This window comes from Salmo salar, chromosome 10, assembly GCF_965601325.2.
Source record: "Salmo salar chromosome 10, fSalSal1, whole genome shotgun sequence".
NCBI lineage: Eukaryota > Metazoa > Chordata > Actinopteri > Salmoniformes > Salmonidae > Salmo > Salmo salar.
Window position 1 is genome coordinate 121057900 of NC_138300.1, and position 26825 is coordinate 121084724.

At 44.6% G+C, this 26825-nt stretch overlaps 1 protein-coding gene across 1 annotated transcript; it reads left to right on the plus strand.

Annotated features, from left to right (window-relative positions):
* Positions 1-1340: 1340 nt before the first annotated feature.
* Positions 1341-26112, plus strand: LOC106561724 (potassium/sodium hyperpolarization-activated cyclic nucleotide-gated channel 3). The gene is made up of 7 exons (XM_045688569.2): positions 1341-1759; positions 7908-8069; positions 9406-9624; positions 16425-16571; positions 17715-17955; positions 19832-19996; positions 21742-26112. Exons 1-7 carry the CDS (start codon positions 1355-1357, stop codon positions 23445-23447), a joined length of 3045 nt encoding a protein of 1014 aa, XP_045544525.2. The 5' UTR covers positions 1341-1354; the 3' UTR covers positions 23448-26112.
* Positions 26113-26825: the final 713 nt, after the last annotated feature.

The following is a 26825-nucleotide window of genomic DNA, read 5'->3' on the forward strand; positions in this document are numbered from 1 at the left end:
ATGCTGCATACCTCTGTTTTGTTCTACTCCCCTCCGTAGGGAGGAACATGGCATGCTGCATACCTCTGTGTTTTGTTCTACTCCCCTCAGTAGGGAGGAACATGGCATGCTGCATACCTCTGTTTTGTTCTACTCCCCTCCGTAGGGAGGAACATGGCATGCTGCATACCTCTGTGTTTTGTTCTACTCCCCTCAGTAGGGAGGAACATGGCATGGTGCATACCTCTGTTTTGTTCTACTCCCCTCAGTTACACATGGCATGGTGCATACCTCTGTTTTGTTCTACTCCCCTCAGTTACACATGGCATGCTGCATACCTCTGTTTTGTTCTACTCCCCTCAGTTACACATGGCATGGTGCATACCTCTGTTTTGTTCTACTCCCCTCAGTTACACATGGCATGCTGCATACCTCTGTGTTTTGTTCTACTCCCATCAGTAGGGAGGAACATGGCATGCTGCATACCTCTGTTCCTCCTGAGTCATTTGATCCTCTTCTAACCTGAATCCATACATTTTAAAGGAGATGTTCTCTAATGCATTCTAATAAACCAAGCAGCTCTAACGTCGACTCCTTTCGGGGTAGAATATAATCAAATATTACAAAATAAAATAGAATAGAATAGCGTTAAACTTGTATTACCCATTTCTGACAACATATATTTTGTTGGGAAGTAGAGATTGTATAGACTCTTTCTCTGATTCATAATGTTCCTCGCTGTTCCTACTAGGTTCTAAGATCTGTTTGGTTCCCCACTGTTCCTACTAGGTTCTAAGATCTGTTTGGTTCCCCACTGTTCCTACTAGGTTCTAAGATCTGTTTGGTTCCCCACTGTTCCTACTAGGTTCTAAGATCTGTTTGGTTCCCCACTGTTCCTACTAGGTTCTAAGATCTGTTTGGTTCCCCACTGTTCCTACTAGGTTCTAAGATCTGTTTGGTTCCCCACTGTTCCTACTAGGTTCTAAGATCTGTTTGGTTCCCCACTGTTCCTACTAGGTTCTAAGATCTGTTTGGTTCCCCACTGTTCCTACTAGGTTCTAAGATCTGTTTGGTTCCCCACTGTTCCTACTAGGTTCTAAGATCTGTTTGGTTCCCCACTGTTCCTACTAGGTTCTAAGATCTGTTTGGTTCCCCACTGTTCCTACTAGGTTCTAAGATCTGTTTGGTTCCCCACTGTTCCTACTAGGTTCTAAGATCTGTTTGGTTCCCCACTGTTCCTACTAGGTTCTAAGATCTGTTTGGTTCCCCACTGTTCCTACTAGGTTCTAAGATCTGTTTGGTTCCTCCCTGTTCCTCTCTCTAGGTTATATTGTTAAAGCTGTCTGTTCTCTCTAGGTTCTACTGGGATTTGATAATGCTGTTCCTCATGGTGGGGAACCTCATCATCATCCCTGTGGGCATCACCTTCTTCAAGGACGAGCACACTCCCCCCTGGATCGTCTTCAACGTCATCTCAGACACCTTGTTCCTCATCGACCTGGTCCTCAACTTCCGGACGGGCATCGTCAAGGAGGACAACACAGAGATCATCCTGGACCCACAGACCATCAAGATCAAGTATCTGAAGAGCTGGTTCATGGTGGACTTCATCTCCTCCATACCAGTAGATTACATCTTCCTCATCGTGGAGACCAGGATCGACTCAGACTTCTACAAGACGGCCCGGGCGCTGAGGATCGTGCGGTTTACGAAGATCTTGAGTTTGTTGAGGCTCCTGAGGCTGTCCAGACTCATTAGATATATACACCAGTGGGAGGAGGTGAGGAGGAGGTTAGGATGGTAGGAGGTGGGGAGGTAGGAGGTGTAAGGGAGGTAGGAAGAGGTAGGGAGGAGGTGGGGAGGTAGGAGGTGTAAGGGATGTAGGAGGTGTAAGGGAGGTAGGAGGAGGTGGGGAGGTAGGTGGTGTAAGGGCGGTAGGAGGAGATAGGGAGGAGGTGGGGAGGTAGGAGGTGTAAGGGAGGAGGTGGGGAGGTAGGGAGGAGGTGGGGAGGAGGAGTTGAGGCTCCTGAGGCTGTCCAGACTCATTAGATATGTACACCAGTGGGAGGAGGTGGGGAGGTAGGAGGTGGTAGGGAGGTAGGAGGAGGTAGGGAGGAGGTAGGGAGGTAGGAGGAGGTAGGGAGGTAGGAGGTAGTGAGGTAGGAGGAGGTAGAGAGGTAGAAGGAGGTAGGGAGGTGTGAGGTAGGGAGGAGGTAGGGAGGAGGTAGGGAGGTAGGGAGGAGGAGGTAGGGAGGTAGGGAAGTTGGAGGTAGTATGTAGGGAGGTAGGAGAAGGTAAGGAGAAAGGAGGTAGGGAAGTAGAAGGTTGGGAGGTAGGAGGAAGGGAGAAAGGAGGTAGGGAGGTAGGAAGAGGTACAGTAGAAGGTAGAAGGTAGGAGGTAGGAAGAGGTAGGAGGTAGGGAGGTAGGATGTAGGGAGGTAGGAAGAGGTAGGAGGTATGGAGTCAGGAGGCAGGGAGGTTGGTGGTAGGGAGGTATTAGGTAGGGTAGGAGGAGGTAGGGTGTAGGGAGGTAGGGAGAAGGGTGGTGGGGGATAGGAGGTAGAGGTAGGGAGAGAGAGAGAGAATTTCCTTTCATAAGAGGGTGAAAGTCTCTTAGTGTCCTGCCCCTCTCATGGGAGCACCAGGAGGTGGGGTTTGAAGAGCCCAGGAGGTGGGGTTTGAGGAGCCCAGGAGGTGGGGTTTGAGGAGCACCAGGAGGTGGGGTTTGAAGAGCCCAGGAGGTGGGGTTTGAGGAGCCCAGGAGGTGGGGTTTGAAGAGCCCAGGAGGTGGGGTTTGAGGAGCCCAGGAGGTGGGGTTTGAAGACCCCAGGAGGTGGGGCTTGAGGAGCCCAGGAGGTGGGGTTTGAAGAGCCCAGGAGGTGGGGTTTGAGGAGCCCAGGAGGTGGGGCTTGGGAACGATTGGGGCCAATTCCATTTAAACTCTGTCAACTCTGGAAGTAAACTGACATTCAAAAACCAATTTTCCTGAATTTGAATTTGAGTTGACTAATTCCTGAATGGACTGAATTAAACAGGAATTGACCCCAACCCTGTACAGGATGCAGTGATCTTCTACTCTCTTACTCTGAGTGTGAACCCCAGTCATCGTAACCACTCAACCATAGAGGAGGCTGTCCAGACTCATTAGGTATATACACCAGTGGGAGGAGGTGGGGAGGAGGTGAGGAGGAGGTTAGGATGGTAGGAGGTGGGGAGGTAGGAGGAGAGGATTGTGCGGTTTACGAAGATCTTGAGTTTGTTGAGGCTCCTGAGGCTGTCCAGACTCATTAGGTATATACACCAGTGGGAGGAGGTGGGGAGGAGGTGGGGAGGAGGTTAGGATGGTAGGAGGTGGGGAGGTAGGAGGAGAGGATTGTGCGGTTTACGAAGATCTTGAGTTTGTTGAGGCTCCTGAGGCTGTCCAGACTCATTAGGTATATACACCAGTGGGAGGAGGTGGGGAGGAGGTGAGTCCTCCCAATGTGCTGCTTTAAAGTTTCATCTACAGTACCTGATATTACATATTACTGGTTCAGAGGTTAATTATATGATGCTAGTTTAGATTCTCGATCTGTTACATTTGTATTAAGTGCGGATTTTAGTAATTGAGGTGTAATTGATTAAGCATCTGGTAACTCCATCCAATTAAACTCAAGGTGTGGGTTCATAAGTACCATAGACATCATGGACTTAAAGGTCCAATGGCAGCTGTATTTATCTCAATATTAAATCATTTCTGGGTAACAATTAGGTAGCTTTACGGTGATTTGTTTTTCATTAAAATGGTCAAAAAGAAACAAAATTAGCTTCTTAGCAAAGAGCAATTTCTCAAGCAAGAATTTAGCTTGGACTGTCTGGGAGGGGAAAACTGAAAATTAGTTGTTATTGGCAGAGAGGTTAGGAACTCTTTTCTTATTGGTCTGTTAACTAATTTACCGCATGGTGATGTCACCATGGAAAGCCAAAACTCCATCCCACCAAAACTGTAATTTCTGGATTTTTTTTAAAACAGCTTTTACGCTAAAAGGGCATTATCATAATTTTCACAATTTTCACGGTATTATTCCAACCTCGTAGAGTGTGGAAATATATATAAAATCCAGGAAAATCTCATTTTGTTTACACTGGGCCTTTAAATCCAATCATCATGCACGCACCCACTAACACACACTGACAGAGACACACACACACACTGACAGAGACACACACACTGACAGACACACACACTTGCCTTTGCTGGCTGCAGAGAAGAGGCTAGCAGTGTTCTCCGTGTGTTCTTTACCACTGGAAGGAAAGGGACTCAGATTAACAACCATGTGATGTGGTGTATGGGGAGAGGGACTCAGATTAACAACCATGTGATGTGGTGTATGGGGAGAGGGACTCAGATTAACAACCATGTGATGTGGTGTATGGGGAGAGGGACTCAGATTAACAACCATGTGATGTGGTGTATGGGGAGAGGGACTCAGATTAACAACCATGTGATGTGGTGTATGGGGAGAGGGACTCAGATTAACAACCATGTGATGTGGTGTATGGGGAGAGGGACTCAGATTAACAACCATGTGATGTGGTGTATGGGGAGAGGGACTCAGATTAACAACCATGTGATGTGGTGTATGGGGAGAGGGACTCAGATTAACAACCATGTGATGTGGTGTATGGGGAGAGGGACTCAGATTAACAACCATGTGATGTGGTGTATGGGGAAAGGGACTCAGATTAACAACCATGTGATGTGGTGTATGGGGAGAGATTAACAACCATGTGATGTGGTGTATGGGGAGAGATTAACAACCATGTGATGTGGTGTATGGGGAGAGCTAACAACCATGTGATGTGGTGTATGGGGAGAGATGAACAACCATGTGATGTGGTGTATGGGGAGAGCTAACAACCATGTGATGTGGTGTATGGGGAGAGATTAACAACCATGTGATGTGGTGTATGGGGAGAGCTAACAACCATGTGATGTGGTGTATGGGGAGAGGGACTCAGATTAACAACCATGTGATGTGGTGTATGGGGAGAGATTAACAACCATGTGATGTGGTGTATGGGGAGAGATTAACAACCATGTGATGTGGTGTATGGGGAGAGATTAACAACCATGTGATGTGGTGTATGGGGAGAGATTAACAACCATGTGATGTGGTGTATGGGGAGAGATTAACAACCATGTGATGTGGTGTATGGGGAGAGATTAACAACCATGTGATGTGGTGTATGGGGAGAGATTAACAACCATGTGATGTGGTGTATGGGGAAAGGGACTCAGATTAACAACCATGTGATGTGGTGTATGGGGAGAGATTAACAAGCATGTGATGTGGTGTATGGGGAGAGATTAACAACCATGTGATGTGGTGTATGGGGAGAGGGACTCAGATTAACAACCATGTGATGTGGTGTATGGGGAGAGTGACTCAGATTAACAACTATGTGATGTGGTGTATGGGGAGAGGGACTCAGATTAACAACTATGTGATGTGGTGTATGGGGAGAGGGACTCAGATTAAGAACCATGTGATGTGATGTATGGGGAAAGGGACTCAGATTAACAACCATGTGATGTGATGTATGGGGAAAGGGACTCAGATTAACAACCATGTGATGTGGTGTATGGGGAGAGGGACTCAGATTAACAACCATGTGATGTGGTGTATGGGGAGAGGGACTCAGATGAACAACCATGTGATGTGGTGTATGGGGAGAGGGACTCAGATTAACAACCATGTGATGTGGTGTATGGGGAGAGGGACTCAGATTAACAACCATGTGATGTGGTGTATGGGGAGAGGGATTCAGATTAACAACCATGTGATGTGGTGTATGGGGAGAGGGACTCAGATTAACAACCATGTGATGTGGTGTATGGGGAGAGGGACTCAGATTAACAACCATGTGATGTATGGGGAGAGGGACTCAGATTAACAACCATGTGATGTGGTGTATGGGGAGAGGGACTCAGATTAACAACCATGTGATGTATGGGGAGAGGGACTCAGATTAACAACCATGTGATGTGGTGTATGGGGAAAAGGACTCAGATTAACAACAATGTGATGTGATGTATGGGGTGAGGGACTCAGATTAACAACCATGTGATGTATGGGGAGAGGGACAGATTAACAACCATGTGATGTATGGGGAGAGGGACTCAGATTAACAACCATGTGATGTGGTCTATGTGGTGAGGGACTCAGATTGACAACCATGTGATGTGGTGTATGGGGAGAGGGACTCAGATTAACAAACATGTGATGTGATGTATGGGGAGAGGGACTCAGATTAATAACCATGTGATGTGGTGTATGGGTGAGAGGGACTCAGATTAACAACCATGTGATGTATGGGGAGAGGGACTCAGATTAACAACCATGTGATGTGGTCTATGGGGTGAGGGACTCAGATTAACAACCATGTGATGTATGGGGAAAGGGACTCAGATTAACAACCATGTGATGTGATGTATGGGGAGAGATTAACAACCATGTGATGTGGTGTATGGGGAGAGGGACTCAGATGAACAACCATGTGATGTATGGGGAGAGGGACTCAGATTAACAACCATGTGATGTATGGGGAGAGGGACTCAGATTAACAACCATGTGATGTGGTCTATGGGGAGAGGGACTCAGATTAACAACCATGTGATGTATGGGGAGAGGGACTCAGATTAACAACCATGTGATGTGGTGTATGGGGAGAGGGACTCAGATTAACAACCATGTGATGTATGGGGAGAGGGACTCAGATTAACAACCATGTGATGTATTGGGAGAGGGCCTCAGATTAACAACCATGTGATGTGGTGTATGGCGAGAGGGACTCAGATTAACAACCATGTGATGTGGTGTATGGGGAGAGGGACTCAGATTAACAGACTACAAATTAGGGCCTGGCCACATAGCACCTACGACACTTTTACTGCACGCACTACTACCTGATTACATCGCAATGGTGTTTAGTTGTGTTTAGTGGTGTTACGTGGTGTTTAGTAGTGTTTAGTAGTGTTTAGTAGTGTTTAGTGGTGTTTAGTGGTGTTTAGTAGTGTTTAGTAGTGTTTAGTGGTGTTTAGTAGTGTTTAGTGGTGTTTAGTAGTGTTTAGTGGTGTTTAGTAGTATTTAGTAGTGTTTAGTAATATTTAGTAATATTTAGTAGTGTTTAGTAGTATTTAGTGGGGGTTAGTGGTGTTTAGTAGTGTTTAGTGGTGTTTAGTGGTGTTAAGTGGTGTTTAGTGGTGTTAAGTGGTGTTGAGTAGTGTTGAGTAGTGTTTAGTGGTGTTTAGTGGGGGTTAGTGGTGTTTAGTAGTGTTTAGTGGTGTTTAGTAGTGTTTAGTGGTGTTTAGTGGTGTTTAGTGGGGGTTAGTGGTGTTTAGTGGTGTTTAGTGGTGTTTAGTGGGGGTTAGTGGTGTTTAGTAGTGTTTAGTGGTGTTTAGTGGTGTTTAGTGGTGTTTAGTAGTGTTTAGTGGTGTTTAGTAGTGTTTAGTGGTGTTTAGTGGTGTTTAGTAGTGTTTAGTGGTGTTTAGTGGTGTTTAGTAGTGTTTAGTAGTGTTTAGTGGTGTTTAGTAGTGTTTAGTGGTGTTTTGTGGTGTTTAGTAGTGTTTTGTGGTGTTTAGTGGTGTTTAGTGGTGTTTAGTGGTGTTTAGTGGTGTTTAATGTGTTTTATGGTGTCTAGTGGTGTTTAGTGGTGTTTAGTAGTGTTTAGTAGTGTTTAGTAGTGTTTAGTGGTGTTTAGTAGTATTTAGTAGTGTTTTGTGGTGTCTAGTGGTGTTTAGTGGTGTTTAATGTGTTTTGTGGTGTTTACACTGCTGGCGAATTAGAATAGAATGTCTAGTTACTTAGCTAGCTGCAGGTCCAGTAATGTTAGTTAATACCCCTCGCAAGGTGGACAATAAAGTTTTTCTAATTCTAATCTCCTAGGTTTTCCATATGACCTATGACCTGGCCAGTGCCATGGTGAGGATTGTGAACCTGATTGCTATGATGCTGCTGTTGTGTCACTGGGATGGGTGTCTGCAATTCCTGGTTCCCATGCTGCAGGAGTTCCCCTCTGACTGCTGGGTCACCAGAAACAAGATGGTGGTGAGTAGACACACACACACACACACACACACACACACACACACACACACCAGTTCCTGGTTCCTATGCTACAGGACTTCCCCTCTGACTGTTGGGTAATCAGAAACAAGATGGTGGTGAGCATTCCAAAAGTCCAGTGTTCCAAAAGTCCAGTGTTCCAAAAGTCCAGTGTTCCAAAGGTCTTACTTACATTCTTACCCCCTCAGGCCTTTAATTCATCCTGGAACATTAGGCAATCTGCACCATCTTTCCATCATGTCAATTCTACCCCTAGTGTCCAGTCTATCCCTAGTGTCCAGTCTACCCCTAGTGTCCATTCTACCCCTAGTGTCCAGTCTATCCCTAGTGTCCAGTCTATCCCTAGTGTCCAGTCTATCCCTAGTGTCCAGTCTACCCCTAGTGTCCAGTCTACCCCTAGTGTCCAGTCTTTCCCTAGTGTCCAGTCTACCCCTAGTGTCCAGTCTATCCCTAGTGTCCAGTCTATCCCTAGTGTCCAGTCTACCCCTAGTGTCCAGTCTATCCCTAGTGTCCATTCTACCCCTAGTGTCCAGTCTACCCCTAGTGTCCATTCTACCCCTAGTGTCCAGTCTATCCCTAGTGTCCATTCTACCCCTAGTGTCCAGTCTATCCCTAGTGTCCATTCTATCCCTAGTGTCCAGTCTACCCCTAGTGTCCGGTCTACCCCTAGTGTCCGGTCTATCCCTAGTGTCCGGTCTATCCCTAGTGTCCGGTCTACCCCTAGTGTCCGGTCTACCTCTAGTGTCCAGTCTACCCCTAGTGTCCATTCTATCCCTAGTGTCCAGTCTACCCCTAGTGTCCATTCTACCCCTAGTGTCCATTCTACCCCTAGTGTCCATTCTACCCCTAGTGTCCAGTCTACCCCTAGTGTCCGGTCTACCCCTAGTGTCCGGTCTACCCCTAGTGTCCGGTCTACCCTTAGTGTCCGGTCTATCCCTAGTGTCCATTCTACCCCTAGAGTCCAGTCTATCCCTAGTGTCCATTCTATCCCTAGTGTCCGGTCTACCCCTAGTGTCCGGTCTACCCCTAGTGTCCGGTCTACCCCTAGTGTCCGGTCTATCCCTAGTGTCCGGTCTACCCCTAGTGTCCGGTCTACCCCTAGTGTCCGGTCTACCCCTAGTGTCCGGTCTATCCCCAGTGTCCAGTCTACCCCTAGTGTCCGGTCTATCCCTAGTGTCCGGTCTATCCCTAGTGTCCGGTCTATCCCTATCCTCTGTCTCCTCCTCCTCCTCCTCATCTCTCATTCCTTTTCTTTCCTCTCACTCTTCTTTTAATCTCTCATTCTCCTTCTCTTCTCCTCTCTCCATCCCTCTTACAGAATGACACGTGGGGCCAGCAGTATTCCTATGCCCTGTTTAAGGCTATGAGTCACATGCTGTGTATCGGGTACGGTATGTACCCTCCTGTGGGCCTGGTAGATGTTTGGCTCACCATCCTCAGTATGATTGTGGGCGCCACCTGCTATGCCATGTTCGTAGGCCATGCTACCGCTCTGATCCAGTCACTGGACTCCTCCCGACGGCAGTACCAGGAGAAGGTGAGTGACTGCTGGACTCCGAGTCCGATGGTCTGGCCTTGCCTTCTCAGTAGTGAGTGAAGTGAGTGAAGTGAGTGAGTGAGTGAAGTGAATGAAGTGAGTGAGTGAAGTGAGTGAAGTGAGTGAAGTGAGTGAAGTGAAGTGAGTGAAGTGAAGTGAGTGAAGTGAGTGAAGTGAGTGAAGTGAGTGAAGTGAGTGAAGTGAGTGAGTGAAGTGAGTGAAGTGAAGTGAGTGAAGTGAGTGAAGTGAGTGAAGTGAGTGAGTGAAGTGAGTGAAGTGAGTGAAGTGAGTGAAGTGAGTGAAGTGAGTGAAGTGAAGTGAGTGAAGTGAGTGAAGTGAGTGAGTGAAGTGAGTGAGTGAAGTGAGTGAGTGAAGTGAGTGAAGTGAGTGAGTGAGTGAAGTGAGTGAGTGAAGTGAGTGAAGTGAGTGAGTGAAGTGAGTGAGTGAGTGAAGTGAGTGAGTGAAGTGAGTGAGTGAAGTGAGTGAGTGAAGTGAAGTGAGTGAAGTGAGTGAAGTGAGTGAGTGAAGTGAGTGAAGTGAGTGAGTGAAGTGAGTGAGTGAGTGAAGTGAGTGAAGTGAGTGAGTGAAGTGAGTGAAGTGAGTGAGTGAAGTGAGTGAGTGAAGTGAGTGAGTGAAGTGAGTGAAGTGAGTGAAGTGAAGTGAGTGAAGTGAGTGAGTGAAGTGAGTGAAGTGAGTGAAGTGAGTGAGTGAAGTGAGTGAAGTGAGTGAAGTGAGTGAGTGAGTGAAGTGAGTGAGTGAAGTGAGTGAGTGAAGTGAGTGAGTGAGTGAAGTGAGTGAGTGAGTGAAGTGAGTGAAGTGAGTGAAGTGAGTGAGTGAAGTGAGTGAAGTGAGTGAAGTGAGTGAAGTGAGTGAGTGAGTGAAGTGAAGTGAGTGAGTGAAGTGAGTGAAGTGAAGTGAGTGAAGTGAGTGAAGTGAAGTGAGTGAAGTGAGTGAAGTGAGTGAGTGAAGTGAGTGAAGTGAGTGAGTGAAGTGAGTGAGTGAGTGAAGTGAGTGAAGTGAGTGAGTGAAGTGAGTGAAGTGAGTGAGTGAAGTGAGTGAAGTGAGTGAAGTGAGTGAAGTGAGTGAGTGAAGTGAGTGAAGTGAGTGAGTGAAGTGAGTGAAGTGAAGTGAGTGAGTGAAGTGAGTGAAGTGAGTGAAGTGAGTGAAGTGAGTGAAGTGAAGTGAGTGAGTGAAGTGAGTGAAGTGAAGTGAGTGAAGTGAGTGAGTGAGTGAGTGAAGTGAGTGAGTGAAGTGAGTGAAGTGAGTGAAGTGAGTGAAGTGAGTGAGTGAAGTGAGTGAGTGAAGTGAGTGAAGTGAGTGAGTGAGTGAGAAATCTTACATATTCCACTTCTACTCTCCATAGGAAATGAATGGTGTGTTGAATTATCTGCAACTAGTGGACATACCCTCACTCTCCACACAGCTTTCACCATCTGATAGGATGGGCCTCAAATGGGCCCGTCCCAAAAGGCCATCTATTCCTTATATAGGACACCTTGGTAAATGTGATGGCCTACCTGCTGACTGCTAACAACCTTATTAATACAATGAGTCAGGGGGAGATGATTTCTGCATCAAGGGCAGTTTGTGGAGAGACAAAAATATGTAACTTTTTTCTGCTTATCTAAGCATACCTCATGAGCTGTCTGTATCCTTCTGATTGGTGGTTATTATATTAAAGAAAGTAAATATGCTTTTTCTGCATCTCTGCTTAAATCTGGGTAAAAGATTTAAAGTAACGTGAGTCTTATTCAGTACAATTTGTTATTGTTTGCTTTTCTAAAAACTAAACCAACCTTGGCAGCAAGGCATGCCAGATAAGATAGTTAGCTACTCTAACTTGATTGATAACCTGAAATGGTTTCTTGGTATCTGGTTATGAAGGTGGGAGATTGGGAACCTATCTTGGCTAGGTAATGACAACTTCATAGTATTACAGAGAAGAAACATTATAGTAAAAACATTTTTTAACAGGACAAATCTGAGGGGGGGGGGCACATGCCCCCTGTGCCTTCTATGAGCGTGACGCCTCTGCAGCCTCTTGTAGGATTATAAAGGACAATTAACTGTCAACCTATGAGAGCGATAGCCTTCCCTGTGGCTCAGTTGATAGAGCATGGTGTTTGCAACGCCAGGGTTGTGGGTTCGATTCCCACGGGGTGCCGGTACGGGAAGAAAAAAAGAAAAGAAAAAAGAAATGTATGTATTCACTACTGTAAGTCGCTCTGGATAAGAGCGTCTGCTAAATGACTAAAATGTAAATGATGAGCTGCTGCTATCTGGTTCACTGACTCATGAAATGTACTCAAACAAGCTCAATAAACAGTTTCATTTAATAGATAATATTACACACAAAAAAAAAAAAAAAATGATTACAATTTCATCTGTTAATAATCCCGATGAGATTTGAGATGGAAACGTGTAATCTATGGAGTCTCAGGATTACCAGTCTGCCGGAGGTTACTGCCATTACATACAACACGCAGCTTTTCTCCCCGTGTACCTGGGAATACTAAACTAGGTAAACTGTCTGAACATAACCTGGCAACCCCCTTTTCTCTCTGTCTACTACCCCCTAAACCATAAAACTGTTAAATAGTTAGTTAAATAACAACCTGGACTATCTGTAGTGACATCTTTTTTTTTGTTGCACTAACTCTTATGACTCATCACTTACACTGCCGCTACTGTTTATGGTCTGTCCTGTTACCTAGTTACTTTATCCAGTGACACATTTTTTTTATTTTTATTTTTTTGACTCTGTACTCCAGCCCTTTGGATTGATACAATGACTATGAGGTTAAAGTACAGACTGTCATCTTTAATGTGGGGTATTTTTCATCCCATATCGGGTGAACCGTTGAGAAATTACAGCCACTACAGTACATAGTTCCCCCCCCCCCCCCCCCCCCATTTTAGGGGACGAAAAGTATTAGGACAAATTCATGTATATGTGTATTAAAGTAGTGAAAAGTTTAGTATTTGGTCCCATATTCCTAACACACAATGATTACATCAAGCTTGTTACTCTACACACTGGTTGGATGCAGTTAGTTTGTTTTGGTTGTTTCAGATCATTTTGTACCCAAAATAAATTAATGCTAAATAATGTATTATGTCATTTTGGAGTCTCCTTTTATTCTAAATAACAATATAATGTTTCTAAACACTTCTACATAAATGTGGATGCTACCATAATTACGGATATTCCTGAACGAATCGTGGATAATGACGAGTGAGAAAGTTAGACGCACAAATATCATAACCCCAAGACATGCTAACCTCTCACCATTACAATAACAGGGGAGGTTAGCATTTTATATCATAACTCCAAGACATGCTAACCTCTCACCATTACAATAACAGGGGAGGTTAGCATTTTATATCATAACCCCAAGACATGCTAACCTCTCACCATTACAATAACAGGGGAGGTTAGAATTTTATATCATAACCCCAAGACATGCTAACCTCTCACCATTACAATAACAGGGGAGGTTAGCATTTTATATCATACCACCAAGACATGCTAACCTCTCACCATTACAATAACAGGGGATGTTAGCATTTTATATCATACCCCCAAGACATGCTAACCTCTCACCATTACAATAACAGGGGAGGTTAGCATTTTATATCATAACCCCAAGACATGATAACCTCTCACCATTACAATAACAGGGGAGGTTAGCATTTTATATCATAACCCCAAGACATGCTAACCTCTCACCATTACAATAACGGGGGAGGTTAGCATTTTATATCATAACCCCAAGACATGCTAACCTCTCACCATTACAATAACGGGGGAGGTTAGCATTTTATATCATAACTCCAAGACATGCTAACCTGTCACCATTACAATAACGGGGGAGGTTAGCATTTTATATCATAACCCCAAGACATGCTAACCTCTCACCATTACAATAACAGGGGAGGTTAGCATTTTATATCATAACCCCAAGACATGCTAACCTCTCACCATTACAATAACGGAGGAGGTTAGCATTTTATATCATAACCCCAAGACATGCTAACCTCTCACCATTACAATAACAGGGGAGGTTAGCATTTTATATCATAACCCCAAGACATGCTAACCTCTCACCATTACAATAACAGGGGAGGTTAGCATTTTATATCATAACCCCAAGACATGCTAACCTCTCACCATTACAATAACAGGGGAGGTTAGCATTTTATATCATAACCCCAAGACATGCTAACCTCTCACCATTACAATAACAAGGGAGGTTAGCATTTTATATCATAACCCCAAGACATGCTAACCTCTCACCATTACAATAACAGGGGAGGTTAGCATGTTATCATACCCCCAAGAAATGCTAACCTCTCACCATTACAATAACAGGGGAGGTTAGCATTTGGGGTGGCGGGGGCATGATATTTGTGCCTCTGTAACTTTCTCACTCATCATTATTCACGATTCATGTGTGTATGACGAGCTATGAATATGAGACAAAATCCTACACTTTTGACTAGTTTAGTATAAGTGAATTTGTCCCAATACTTTTGGTCCCATAAAATGGGGGGACTATGTACAAAAAAATTGCTGTAATTTTCCAAACGGTTCACCCGATATGGATGAAAATACCCTCACAATAAAGCTGCCAGTCTGCACTGTCCAAATCATTGTGTCATTTCTAAATCCAAAGTGCTGGAGTACAGAGCCAAAACAACAAAACATTTGTCTCTGTACCAATACGTCAATTATGTCATACCCCTGCACATTGACTCAGTACTGGTACCCCGTGTATATATCCAAGTTATTACCTCGTACCCCTGCACATGGACTCAGTACTGGTACCCCGTGTATATATCCAAGTTATTACCTCGTACCCCTGCACATTGACTCAGTACTGATACCCTGTATATATATCCAAGTTATTACCTCATACCCCTGTATATTGACTCAGTACTGGTACCCTGTGTATATATCCAAGTTATTACCTCATACCCCTGCACATTGCCTCAGTACTGGTACCCTGTGTATATATCCAAGTTATTACCTCATACCCCTGCACATTGACTCAGTACTGGTACCCTGTGTATATATCCAAGTTATTACCTCATACCCCTGCACATTGACTCAGTACTGGTACCCTGTGTATATATCCAAGTTATTACCTCATACCCTTGCACATTGACTCAGTACTGGTACCCTGTGTATATATCCAAGTTATTACCTCATACCCCTGCACATTGACTCAGTACTGATACCCTGTATATATATCCAAGTTATTACCTCATACCCCTGCACATTGACTCAGTACTGGTACCCTGTGTATATATCCAAGTTATTACCTCATACCCCTGCACATTGACTCAGTACTGGTACCCTGTGTATATATCCAAGTTATTACCTCATACCCCTGTACATTGACTCAGTACTGGTACCCTGTGTATATATCCAAGTTATTACCTCATACCCCTGCACATTGACTCAGTACTGGTACTCTGTATATATAGTCAAGTTATTACCTCATACCCCTGCACATTGACTCAGTACTGGTACCCTGTGTATATATCCAAGTTATTACCTCGTACCCCTGCACATTGACTCAGTACTGGTACCCTGTGTATATATCCAAGTTATTACCTCATACCCCTGTATATTGACTCAGTACTGGTACCCTGTGTATATATCCAAGTTATTACCTCGTACCCCTGCACATTGACTCAGTACTGGTACCCTGTGTATATATCCAAGTTATTACCTCATACCCCTGCACATTGACTCAGTACTGATACCCTGTATATATATCCAAGTTATTACCTCATACCCCTGCACATTGACTCAGTACTGGTACCCTGTGTATATATCCAAGTTATTACCTCATACCCCTGCACATTGACTCAGTACTGGTACCCTGTGTATATATCCAAGTTATTACCTCATACCCCTGTACATTGACTCAGTACTGGTACCCTGTATATATATCCAAGTTATTACCTCATACCCCTGCACATTGACTCAGTACTGGTACCCTGTGTATATATCCAAGTTATTACCTCGTACCCCTGCACATTGACTCAGTACTGGTACCCTGTGTTTATATCCAAGTTATTACCTCATACCCCTGCACATTGACTCAGTACTGGTACCCTGTATATATAGTCAAGTTATTACCTCATACCCCTGTATATTGACTCAGTACTGGTACCCTGTATATATAGTCAAGTTATTACCTCATACCCCTGCACATTGACTCAGTACTGGTACCCTGTATATATAGTCAAGTTATTACCTCATACCCCTGCACATTGACTCAGTACTGGTACCCTGTGTATATATCCAAGTTATTACCTCGTACCCCTGCACATTGACTCAGTACTGGTACCCTGTGTATATATCCAAGTTATTACCTCGTACCCCTGCACATTGACTCAGTACTGGTACCCTGTGTTTATAGTCAAGTTATTACCTCATACCCCTGTATATTGACTCAGTACTGGTACTCTGTATATATAGTCAAGTTATTACCTCATACCCCTGCACATTGACTCAGTACTGGTACCCTGTATATATAGTCAAGTTATTGTTTCTCATTGTGTATTTATTCCTTGTGTTATTATTTTTCTATATGTTTCTCTCTGCGTTGTTGGGAAGGGCCCATCAGTCAGCATTTCCCTGTTAGTCTACACCTGTTGTTTACCAGTCATGTGACAAATACAATTTGATTTGATTGAATTGATTTGAGTATAAACAGGTGGAGCAGTACATGCCTTTTAATTAATCAATCAATGAATCAACTAATCAATTATATTTGTGTCTACAGTATAAACAGGTGGAGCAGTACATGTCCTTCCACAAGCTTCCTGCCGGCATGCGGCAGAGGGTCCATGACTACTACGAACATCGCTTCCAGGGCAAGATGTTTGACGAGGAGAGCATTATGGGGGAGCTGAACGAACCGCTCAGAGAGGTCTCTCTCGTGTGTGTGTGTGTGTGTGTGTGTGTGTGTGTGTGTGTGTGTGTGTGTGTGTGTGTGTGTGTGTGTGTGTGTGTGTGTGTGTGTGTGTGTGTGTGTGTGTGTGTGTGTGTGTGTGTGTGTGTGTGTGTGTGTGTGTGTGTGTGTGTGTGTGTGTGTGTGTTAATAATAACCTTCGCTGGTTCTGGCACAATCACGGCTTAATCTCCATCATCTCAATGACGGAGTCCCAAATGTCACACTATTCCCTTTCTAGCCCACAGGGCTCTGGTATGTAGTGCACTACAGTATGTAGAGGATAGGGTTCCATTTGGGACTCAACCCCTATGACTCCCCTATGATAGGACACATTCTGACTTTGTTGAGGGACGTTTCTGTTCAATATTCTGTGTAGCGACCATTATGTGATTACTTAGCTGTCGCCTGTAGACTACTCTAACGTTGTGTCCCAAATGGCACCCTCGTCCCTATTTAGTGCCCTACTTTTGATCAGGGACCATTAGGGCTGGTCAAAAGGGAGTGCACTACGTAGGGAATAGGGTGCCATTTGGGACAGGATCTATGTTTGCTGCAAATAAGGGACATAGTGTATTTTACCTTTATTTAACTAGGCAAGTCAGTTAAGAACAAATTCTTATTTACAATGACGGCCTAGGAACAGTGGGTTAACTGCCTTGTTCAGTGGCAGAACGACAGATTTTTACCTTGTCAGCTCAGGGATTCGATTTTGCAACCTTTTGGTTACTAGTCCAACGCTCTAACCACTAGGCTATCTACCTACAAAATGTGTATCATGATACCACTAGTGTAAACAATGATTGAATTGTAATGTAGCCTAATAAATGTCTAAATGTGGCCACGCTTGATGTTCGTCACAAAGTTCATCGTTATGCTATTGGAATACTATGAACGTGGGATTGTTTTTGTGTTTATATTGAAGATCTGACAAGATCTGATATATACCCATAGATCTCTGTTCATACGTCTCTTAGAAGTGTCATAGGAGCCCCTACAAAATGTTTATCATGATACCTCTAAGTACCTTGCTAGTGTCCTGAATCTTATTCTCCTTACAGAATACGTTTTGTGTTCTTAAAACATAGTTTTATTCTATTCCATGATTTCTGTCTTTTGCAGGAGATCGTCAACTTCAACTGTCGTAAGCTGGTGGCTTCAATGCCTCTGTTCGCCAACGCCGACCCCAACTTTGTGACGTCAACGTTGACCAAGCTGCGCTTTGAGGTGTTCCAGCCCATGGATAACGTGGTTATGGAAGGGACCGTCGGCAGAAAGATGTACTTCATCCAACACGGGGTGGTCCGCGTCATCGCCAAGGGCAACAAAGAGACCAAGCTGTCTGACGGGTCCTATTTTGGAGGTAGGAAAGATATCACAGAGCCTCTGTTACAATATCCACACTGACATACTACTAACAATGAAACAATTTGTATATTTATTTATCCTTTATATAATAACTAGGCAAGTCAGTTAAGAACAAACTCTTATTTACAATGACGGCCTACACCGGCCAAACCCAGACGACGCTGGGCCAATTGTGCGCCGCTCTATGGGACTCCCGATCACAGCCGGTTGTGATATAGCCCGGAATCGAACCAGGTACTTCTTGCACTGAGATGCAGTGTGTTAGACCGCTGCACCACTCGGGAGCCCCATCAGTGGTGTAGTGATAAGACAGAAGGTGGATAAATACTGATCATCATTCGTGTTGAGTAAAGTAAGGTTCCCTATACTTTCAATGCATTTTTCCTCAAAAGGTGGGTAAACGCACGCTCAAAATAAAAAAGGTTTGTAAATGGCGTTTACGAGCGTTTACCCTCCACTACACCACTGGAAACAATGTACTGTAATTACGTAGCTTTGGGATGGTGAGTATTTGAAGTTTGAAGTGTATTTGCCATGTGAAATGAATATATTTTGGGATCTTACTCATTGGAGATCTCACAATAAAAACAAAAGAAAACACAATAAAAACACCATTAAAACAATAAAACACAATAAAAACACAATAAAACACAATAAAAACACAATTAACAATTAAAACAATAAAAACACAATTTAAACAATAAAAACACAATTAAAACACTAAAAACACAATTAAAACACTAAAAACACAAACACAATAAAAAACACAATTAAAACACAATTAAAACACAATTAAAACACAATAAAAATCCAATTAAAACAATAAAAACACAATAAAACAGCAAAAAATATAGAAAAGTTTGAATGTGGACTGTGTCAATACCTGCCCTTGGGGGGCCCCCCCCCCCCATCGTTCTGGGATATTTGTTTGATTTATTTATGGAATTTATTTGACAGAGACATTGCCATTAATCAATATTTCAGTGTTCACTTAATATCACTGTTAATGTACCGGTGTTAGCCAAATAGGCAAATTTAGCTACATTTGGGCCATAGTTCCTGGGGATGGGGAGTGGAAATAGGATGGTGTCAATATGGAGCCCCAGGGGACCTCACATGGGTGCTGAAGTTTCGGGGGAGATTCCCAGGGATGTTCTTCTCCAAACATTATCCATTGATTCATTAGATTAATTTATATGACTCTGTGTTACAGACAAGACAATAAATTATACAAATCATCTCACAAAGGGCTTTGGATTTAGTTGGGGTTTTGCTTTGTGGTCTTAGTCCTTCTGTAGTGGGGTTTTCCCGTTGTTACCACTGTGTCTATTAACACAAACCGAAAACCGAAGACAGATAGATAGATAGACAGACAGACAGACAGACAGACAGACAGACAGACAGACAGACAGACTAAAATGGAGGTCGGGTTGTTTTATTTGCTGATCTGACTGGCGATAGAAGGACCAGATGAGATCAGAACAAAACTCTAAGCTCTAAAATGCCATTAAGTGCTCCATCTGTGGAGTTAGTCCAGAAAACACTGCTCCTTTTTCTGTTTTATCGACTTATATTGATGATATGATCATTTATTCTGACTCTCTGTCCTCTGGTGCATAACAGTACATGGGGATCAACACACACAGATCTGTTTCATAGTGAGAATATCAGCCATTTTGTAACAGTTTGTTTTTAGAAATAAAATATTCTTACTGTGTAATGTGTTTCCCTTTTACAAAGAAATAGGGCATGATAGTGCTCCTCTCCTCAATATCCAAAATATAATTCTCTGAAATAGGTTTAATATTTCATGTACAGGTGGTCGGTTGACAATCTATTCTATAACTGAATAATTCTTGTGTTCCCTGCAGAGATCTGCCTGCTGACTCGAGGCAGAAGAACGGCCAGTGTTCGCGCTGAGACGTACTGCCGTCTGTACTCTCTGTCTGTGGATAACTTTAACGAGGTCCTGGAGGAGTACCCCATGATGAGACGGGCCTTCGAGACCGTCGCTCTGGACCGGCTGGACCGCATAGGTGACAACTTACAGAGGAGCCATTAACCTGGGATTGGTTTCCCAAAGCCTTCGTAGCTACAGTAGTATGATATTCCTCTCAACAACCTCTCCACAACCTAACACAATTTGTAAAAATGAGGCATATTGCTGTTCTACCAAAGTGTGAGTTTGTGTCAGCGAGAGAAATAACATGCTATATCAACAACAACGACTTTAGAAATCTCGCTGTGCCGGTCGCTGTGCCGGTCGCTGTGCCGCTCGCTGTGCCGGTCGCTGTGCCGGTCCTAGAGCAGCTCTACTGCACTATACGTTATATATGTACTGTTCTTCATGCATGTTAATTATAACCTGGAAGGATTTGAACTGGCTGAATATGTGAAAAGAAAGAGTGAGAATTAAATTTAGGCAAGCCGATGGTGATATCTTATGTCAGCACATTTGACTGTTTTATTTTCAGAAGGGGAGAGAGATCTCGTTTCCCTGAGGTGAAAGCATTGTGGTAAAAAGGCCCTCATTTAGCTGTGGTTTAATGGATGACAGGCAGGGGCCTTAGAACCAAGGCCTCTCTCTCATTCTGGTTCTCTCTAATTCTGATTCTCTCTCATTCTGGTTCTCTCTCATTCTGGTTCTCTCTAATTCTGTTTCTCTCTAATTCTGTTTCTCTCTCATTCTGTTTCTCTCTAATTCTGGTTCTCTCTAATTCTGTTTCTCTCTAATTCTGGTTCTCTCTAATTCTGGTTCTCTCTAATTCTGGTTCTCTCTAATTCTGGTTCCCTCTAATTCTGTTTCTCTCTAATTTTGATTCTCTCTAATTCTGGTTCTCTCTAATTCTGGTTCTCTCTAATTCTGGTTCTCTCTAATTCTGGTTCTCTCTAATTCTGTTTCTCTCTAATTCTGTTTCTCTCTAATTCTGGTTCTCTCTAATTCTGGTTCTCTCTAATTCTGTTTCTCTCTAATTCTGTTTCTCTCTAATTCTGGTTCTCTCTAATTCTGGTTCTCTCTAATTCTGGTTCTCTTTAATTCTGTTTTTCTTTAATTCTGTTTCTCTCTAATTCTGTTTTGGTACAATTCTGTTTCTCTTTAATTCAGTTTTTCTCTAATTCTGTTTCTCTCCAATTCTGGTTCTCTCTCATTCTGGTTCTCTCTCATTCTGGTTCCCTCTAATTCTGTTTCTCTCTAATTCTGGTTCTCTCTAATTCTGTTTTGGTACAATTCTGTTTCTCTCTAATTCTGTTTCTCTCTAATTCTGTTTCTCTTTAATTCAGTTTTTCTCTAATTCTGTTTCTCTCCAATTCTGTTTCTCTCTCATTCTGGTTCTCTCTCATTCTGGTTCCCTCTAATTCTGGTTCTCTCTAATTCTGTTTCTCTCTAATTCTGTTTCTCTTTAATTCAGTTTTTCTCTAATTCTGTTTCTCTCCAATTCTGTTTCTCTCTCGTTCTGGTTCTCTCTCATTCTGGTTCTCTCTAATTCTGGTTCTCTCTAATTCTGGTTCTCTCTCATTCTGGTTCTCTCTCATTCTGGTTCCCTCTAATTCTGATTCTCTCTAATTCTGGTTCTCTCTCATTCTGGTTCTCTCTAATTCTGGTTCTCTCTCATTCTGGTTCTCTCTAATTCTGGTTCTCTCTAATTCTGTTTCTCTCTCATTCTGTTTCTCTCTAATTCTGGTTCTCTCTAATTCTGAATGAAATATGACAGCCACACCCAACGATGACTGCAACAGGTACACATACTAATCTCTCTCTCATTGACTTTCTTCTCTACAGGAAAGAGGAACTCTGTGCTCCAACACAAAGTCACCCAGAACTCAGGAGCTGTGAACCTCCTGGAGAACGCGATCATCCAGACGATCGTACAGCAAGACCGGGACATGGCCATCCAGAGCAACATCTCTCCCCTGTCCCTGGATCCCGACGCCCCATCCCTCACCTCCACCCCGGGGGTCATCTGGGCTCCCCTGGTCCAGGGCCCCCTCCAGGCCGCTGCAGCCACCACCTCCCTGGCTCTGGCCTTCTCCCACTCCCAGCTCCACGCCCAGCTCCCTCCGATCCTCTTTCACCGTCCGCTCTCTGTCTCCGAGTCGTTCAAGGATCCTAGAGGCCACCGTCTGCAGAGGGGCATGTTTGTGGGCGTGTCCAGTGGCGGTGGCTCCAGGGCTGCATCTCCAGGCGGTTCTGTGAAGTTCTGTTCTGGAGTGGACACTCCGATATTAGTCTCGCTCCGGGCGCAGCATTTAGTCTCCACAGCCTCCTCCATTTATCCTCTGTCACCTATGACCTCCATGTACCAGCCCACCTCCTCCATCGCCTCCACCGACTTCCAGGCTCAGCCCAGCAGAGCCTCTTCCCTCCCCCTGGGCCAGGCCTCCATCCGGGAGTATCCACCCTCCTCCTCCTCCTCGTCCACCTCCTCCTGCATGGCCCAGCTCCAGCACCACAACCCCAACGGCCCACCAGGGACCCACCAGCAGGAGGCATCAGGGAGGCCCACCATGGCCACGCCGAGATTCCCAGCCCACTCAGCCCCCTCTGGTTCCACCTTAAGCCCTCTCATCTGTAGCTCTGTCAGCCCCATCCTGAGCCAGCTACAGAACTCTCACCCTCACACTACCAGCGCTCAGCAGCATGTCAAAATGGGACCTGGTCATCAGGAGAGAGCAGGTCACCTCCTCCTCCCCCACTGCCCCTACACGACCACAAGCCCTAGCAACCCCACCCAGCACCACAGCTCCAGTGGGTTTCTATCTACATCTATCCCAGAACAGGCCAGCGTTGGAGGTGTTGGAGTCCCATCCTCCCTGGTGCATCACAGTCTGGCAGGCCTCCACCCCAGCCTCCTCCCACAGGTTGTCCCAGAGCACTCTGCCCATTCTTCCCACTTTGCCCTGGCCTCGCTGGCTCAGTACGGGTCAGGGGACGGCTCCCCGGCCTGTACCCCACCGGTAACACCCAGCCCCACCATCCAGAGCCCGCTGACAGGCAGGACGGTGCTTCAGCACCACAGCCAGCTCCACAGCCAGCTCCACAGCCAGCTCCACAGCCAACCCTCCAGCGCCAATGGTTCTCACAGCTACCTCACCCCACAGACATCATGTCCTCCCCAGGTAGATGGGAGAGGGCAGAGGGCAGAGTCCCTGGTGGATCTCTTCACACAGGATGTCAGGACTATCTCCACTGTTTCCACCTCGGGCTCACACGGCTATCTACCCCAGGAAGGGGCTCTCTCCATACCGTCTTTTTCCATACCTTCAGGGGGGCTTGGTTCCTCTCTTCCCATGGTGGGTGGTAGCAGTAATAAATGGTACAGCCCCATCCCAGGGCACGCCACTCCTCTGAGTCACTACACTCCCACGGGATCTGAACCTCCAACTGCCGTGAGCCAAGAAGCACCGAAGTCTTGGCATCCCAACCCCAGTCGTCCTGTTCCGTCCGAGGCAGAGTACACAGTCTCCAATCTCCCTTCCAACTTATGAGGTTTTAAAACACCTTCCTGCGATGCCTGAACTATGGGGAAATTGTCTTCGCTATTGGCATTGTGTTTTTTTAATCGCTAGTGTAGGTTTTATATTATTCAAGGAGGGAGTGCGTATCTATATTGCAGGAAAAAGGATAAAGATGTATTTTTAATGCAGTGTGAATGAACAGAGTGACTTCCCAGCGGGCGAAACCAGTTCTGGTTGTAAACGATTGGTAATGATGTCATTTCAACCAGTTTTGCCCGCTGGATTAAGTATTTTTCTACAGTACAGTGCTACTACTGTACTATGTTGAATGTGGAGGTACTGTACCAGTATGGATTGTTGGATAATATTAAACCACAAGAAAGTATATTGACCAATTTCCGATCACATAAAATATATATTCTAGCCTATATCCTCACGTTGTAATTTGTGTTAAAGTATTTGTTAAACATGCATATTTATCTAACCTTTGACCCTATAGAGATTATAACACCAAAAATATTGACATTTTTTTATATTATTATATTTTCTTAGTGTATTGTGGTTCCTGCTTCACTTCCAGTTGTGGAAGTGTGGAGAACGTGAGGCCACCCAAAGTAAAGAACAATGACTGAACTGCACTTTTGTCATTTCAGAGATTAACTGAAAAATGATGATGGTATGTCTTCCAATATTTTGTTTCAGACGGATCCTTGTGTATGTTTTCTAAGAATATATGTGTACATTCTGTATACATTTTTAACTAGCCTAGATATCTAACATAATATCTCATCAAAAGACATGAATATATGTTTTTGACAAGTGACTGTGGATTTTAAAGTAAACCGTTTGGAAATTAATCATTGGGGTTTGGATGAAAGAAATACAGTAATCCTTGTGAGAATACAGTAAATCTTGTGAGAATACAGTAAATCTTGTGAATACAGTAAGCCTTGTGAGAATACAGTAAATATTGTGAGAATACAGCAAGCCTTGTGAGAATACAGTGAGGAAAAAAGTTGCATTTAAAAAATAAGTAATTCAGCTTTGGCCTGTCTGTCTGTCATATTTCCTGCAAGGCACCTCCTCTGCTGACACTACACACACACACACACACACACACACACACACACACACACAGAGACAGACAGACAGACAGACAGACAGACAGACAGACAGACAGACAGACAGACAGACAGACAGACAGACAGACAGACAGACAGACAGACAGACAGACAGACAGACAGACAGACAGACAGACAGACAGACAGACAGACAGACAGACAGACAGACAGACAGACAGACAGACAGACAATTGAACAACTTCTGCCATTGTAGCCACAGAATGATAACCTTGTTTCCCCTATGGGATGATAAAGGTACAGAGATTATACAGAGGTACATCTGAGGTCTGTGTGTGGACTGGTTGGAATGACTCGACGCAGTAATCTTTGTCTTTGTGTGGGTATACAGACACTACAGTCAGAGGAACAGTGAATTGAATTACAGCTCTTTGTCCATAACAACAGTGGACAGATGGGCAACAGAGACGTTCGCTAGACTTAAACACAAGATAAACAGGAGATAGAGGTGTGTTCAAAAGGCACCAAACAGAAGAGAACCGACTGAAACAGGGAGGGACTATCTGGACTTGTCCAATAAGAAAGGCTCATTTTTGTTTTCTGTTGCAAAAATGCTTTTAAAATGTTCTATTGTGTGACCTAATGAACAAGACTCAGGTTTGGATACACAAGGGACTCTATTCAGTCTGGTTCGCTGATAGAAATGTAATTTTTAAATTCCGATTGCGTCGATATATGCAGCGTTTACCTTGAATGCGGGAACATGGCCTCTAAAATTCAATCGCAGCTGTAAACGCTGAATTTTCCGCGATACGGAATTGAATAGAGCCCAAGGTCTGTGAATAGTGTCACCACCGGACAGTTAAATGTCTGAGAGACAACGATGCACTGAGTTTGACCTGACGATTATGTTTTTATTGCACCAATCAAAAGGGTCAGAAGTTATTACTTTGAAAACAGAGATAATCAACTCCTGGGTGTAATTTTTCTGTATATTTTCCTTTTTGTTTTTCGTTGTTTTATGATTTAAGATTATCTAGTCATTATTATTATATTATATTTTAACACCTGTTGACAAACTGCTGCTACATATTGTCATGTATTTCCATACAAGGTTTAATATCCCCTTATCCAGTTATAGAAATGATTGTTCTGGTCTTCTTGACGACGTTCTCTAAATCATGTTGTCCACAGACATAGGAATGAGACGTCTGTTGAATTGATCATGAATGATCAATGATTAACTCTTATTTTGAAAAGGTTACTTTTATTCTAAAAAGGTCAACAAACCCAGGCCTCTAGATTTCACCCAGTATCTCCATATCGATTCATCCTGTTATTTGTGTATATAATTACATATGTTTATGTTTGACTATTTTATTTATCTGACCTCTGACCTGTTTGTCTGACCTGTTATCTGATCTCTGACCTGGGCGAATATTAAACAGATCACAAGGTCATGCCCTTGAGAATCCAATCCAAACACCTCAGTTGCCTGGTTACTGGGGGTCCCTGGGGGTCCCTGGGAGCCTGAGCTGGCAGGTGGGGGCAGGTGTACACACACAGTCCTGTAGTGACTCTCTGACTGACCCTATAGGCAGGGATATAAATAACATCAGTCACTACTCAGTCACTGGACCTGATACTGGTGGTGGATCAACCTTCCATTACTATCCCTCTCCACTCCTTACCTCCGTCCTACCCCTCTCCACTCCTCTCCTCCGTTCTACCCCTCTCCACTCCTTTCCTCCGTCCTACCCCTCTCCACTCCTCTCCTCTGTTCTACCCCTCTCCTCTCCACTCCTTTCCTCCGTCCTACCCCTCTCAACTCCTCTCCTCCGTCCTACCCCTCTCCACTCCTCTCCTCCGTCCTACCCCTCTCCACTCCTCTCCTCCGTCCTACCCCTCTCCACTCCTCTCCTCCGTCCTACCCCTCTCCACTCCTCTCCTCCATCCTACCCCTCTCCACTCCTCTCCTCCGGTCTACCCCTCTCCACTCCTCTCCTCCATCCTACCCCTCTCCTCTCCACTCCTTTCCTCCGTCCTACCCCTCTCCACTCCTCTCCTCCGTCCTACCCCTCTCCACTCCTTTCCTCCGTCCTACCCCTCTCCACTCCTCTCCTCCGTCCTACCCCTCTCCACTCCTCTCCTCCGTCCTACCCCTCTCCACTCCTCTCCTCCGTCCTACCCCTCCCCACTCCTTTCCTCCGTCCTACCCCTCTCCACTCCTCTCCTCCGTCCTACCCCTCTCCACTCCTCTCCTCCGTCCTACCCCTCTCAACTCCTCTCCTCTCCTCTGTCCTACCCCTCCCCACTCCTCTCCTCCGTC

Coding starts and splice junctions, on each gene's coding strand:
- LOC106561724 (XM_045688569.2), top strand. CDS start 1,355: ATGCTGTTCCTCATGGTGGGGAACCTCATCATCATCCCTGTGGGCATC. Junction 8,070..9,405: donor TCACCAGAAACAAGATGGTG/GTGAGTAGACAC, acceptor TCCCTCTTACAG/AATGACACGTGGGGCCAGCA. Junction 16,572..17,714: donor TGAACGAACCGCTCAGAGAG/GTCTCTCTCGTG, acceptor TGTCTTTTGCAG/GAGATCGTCAACTTCAACTG.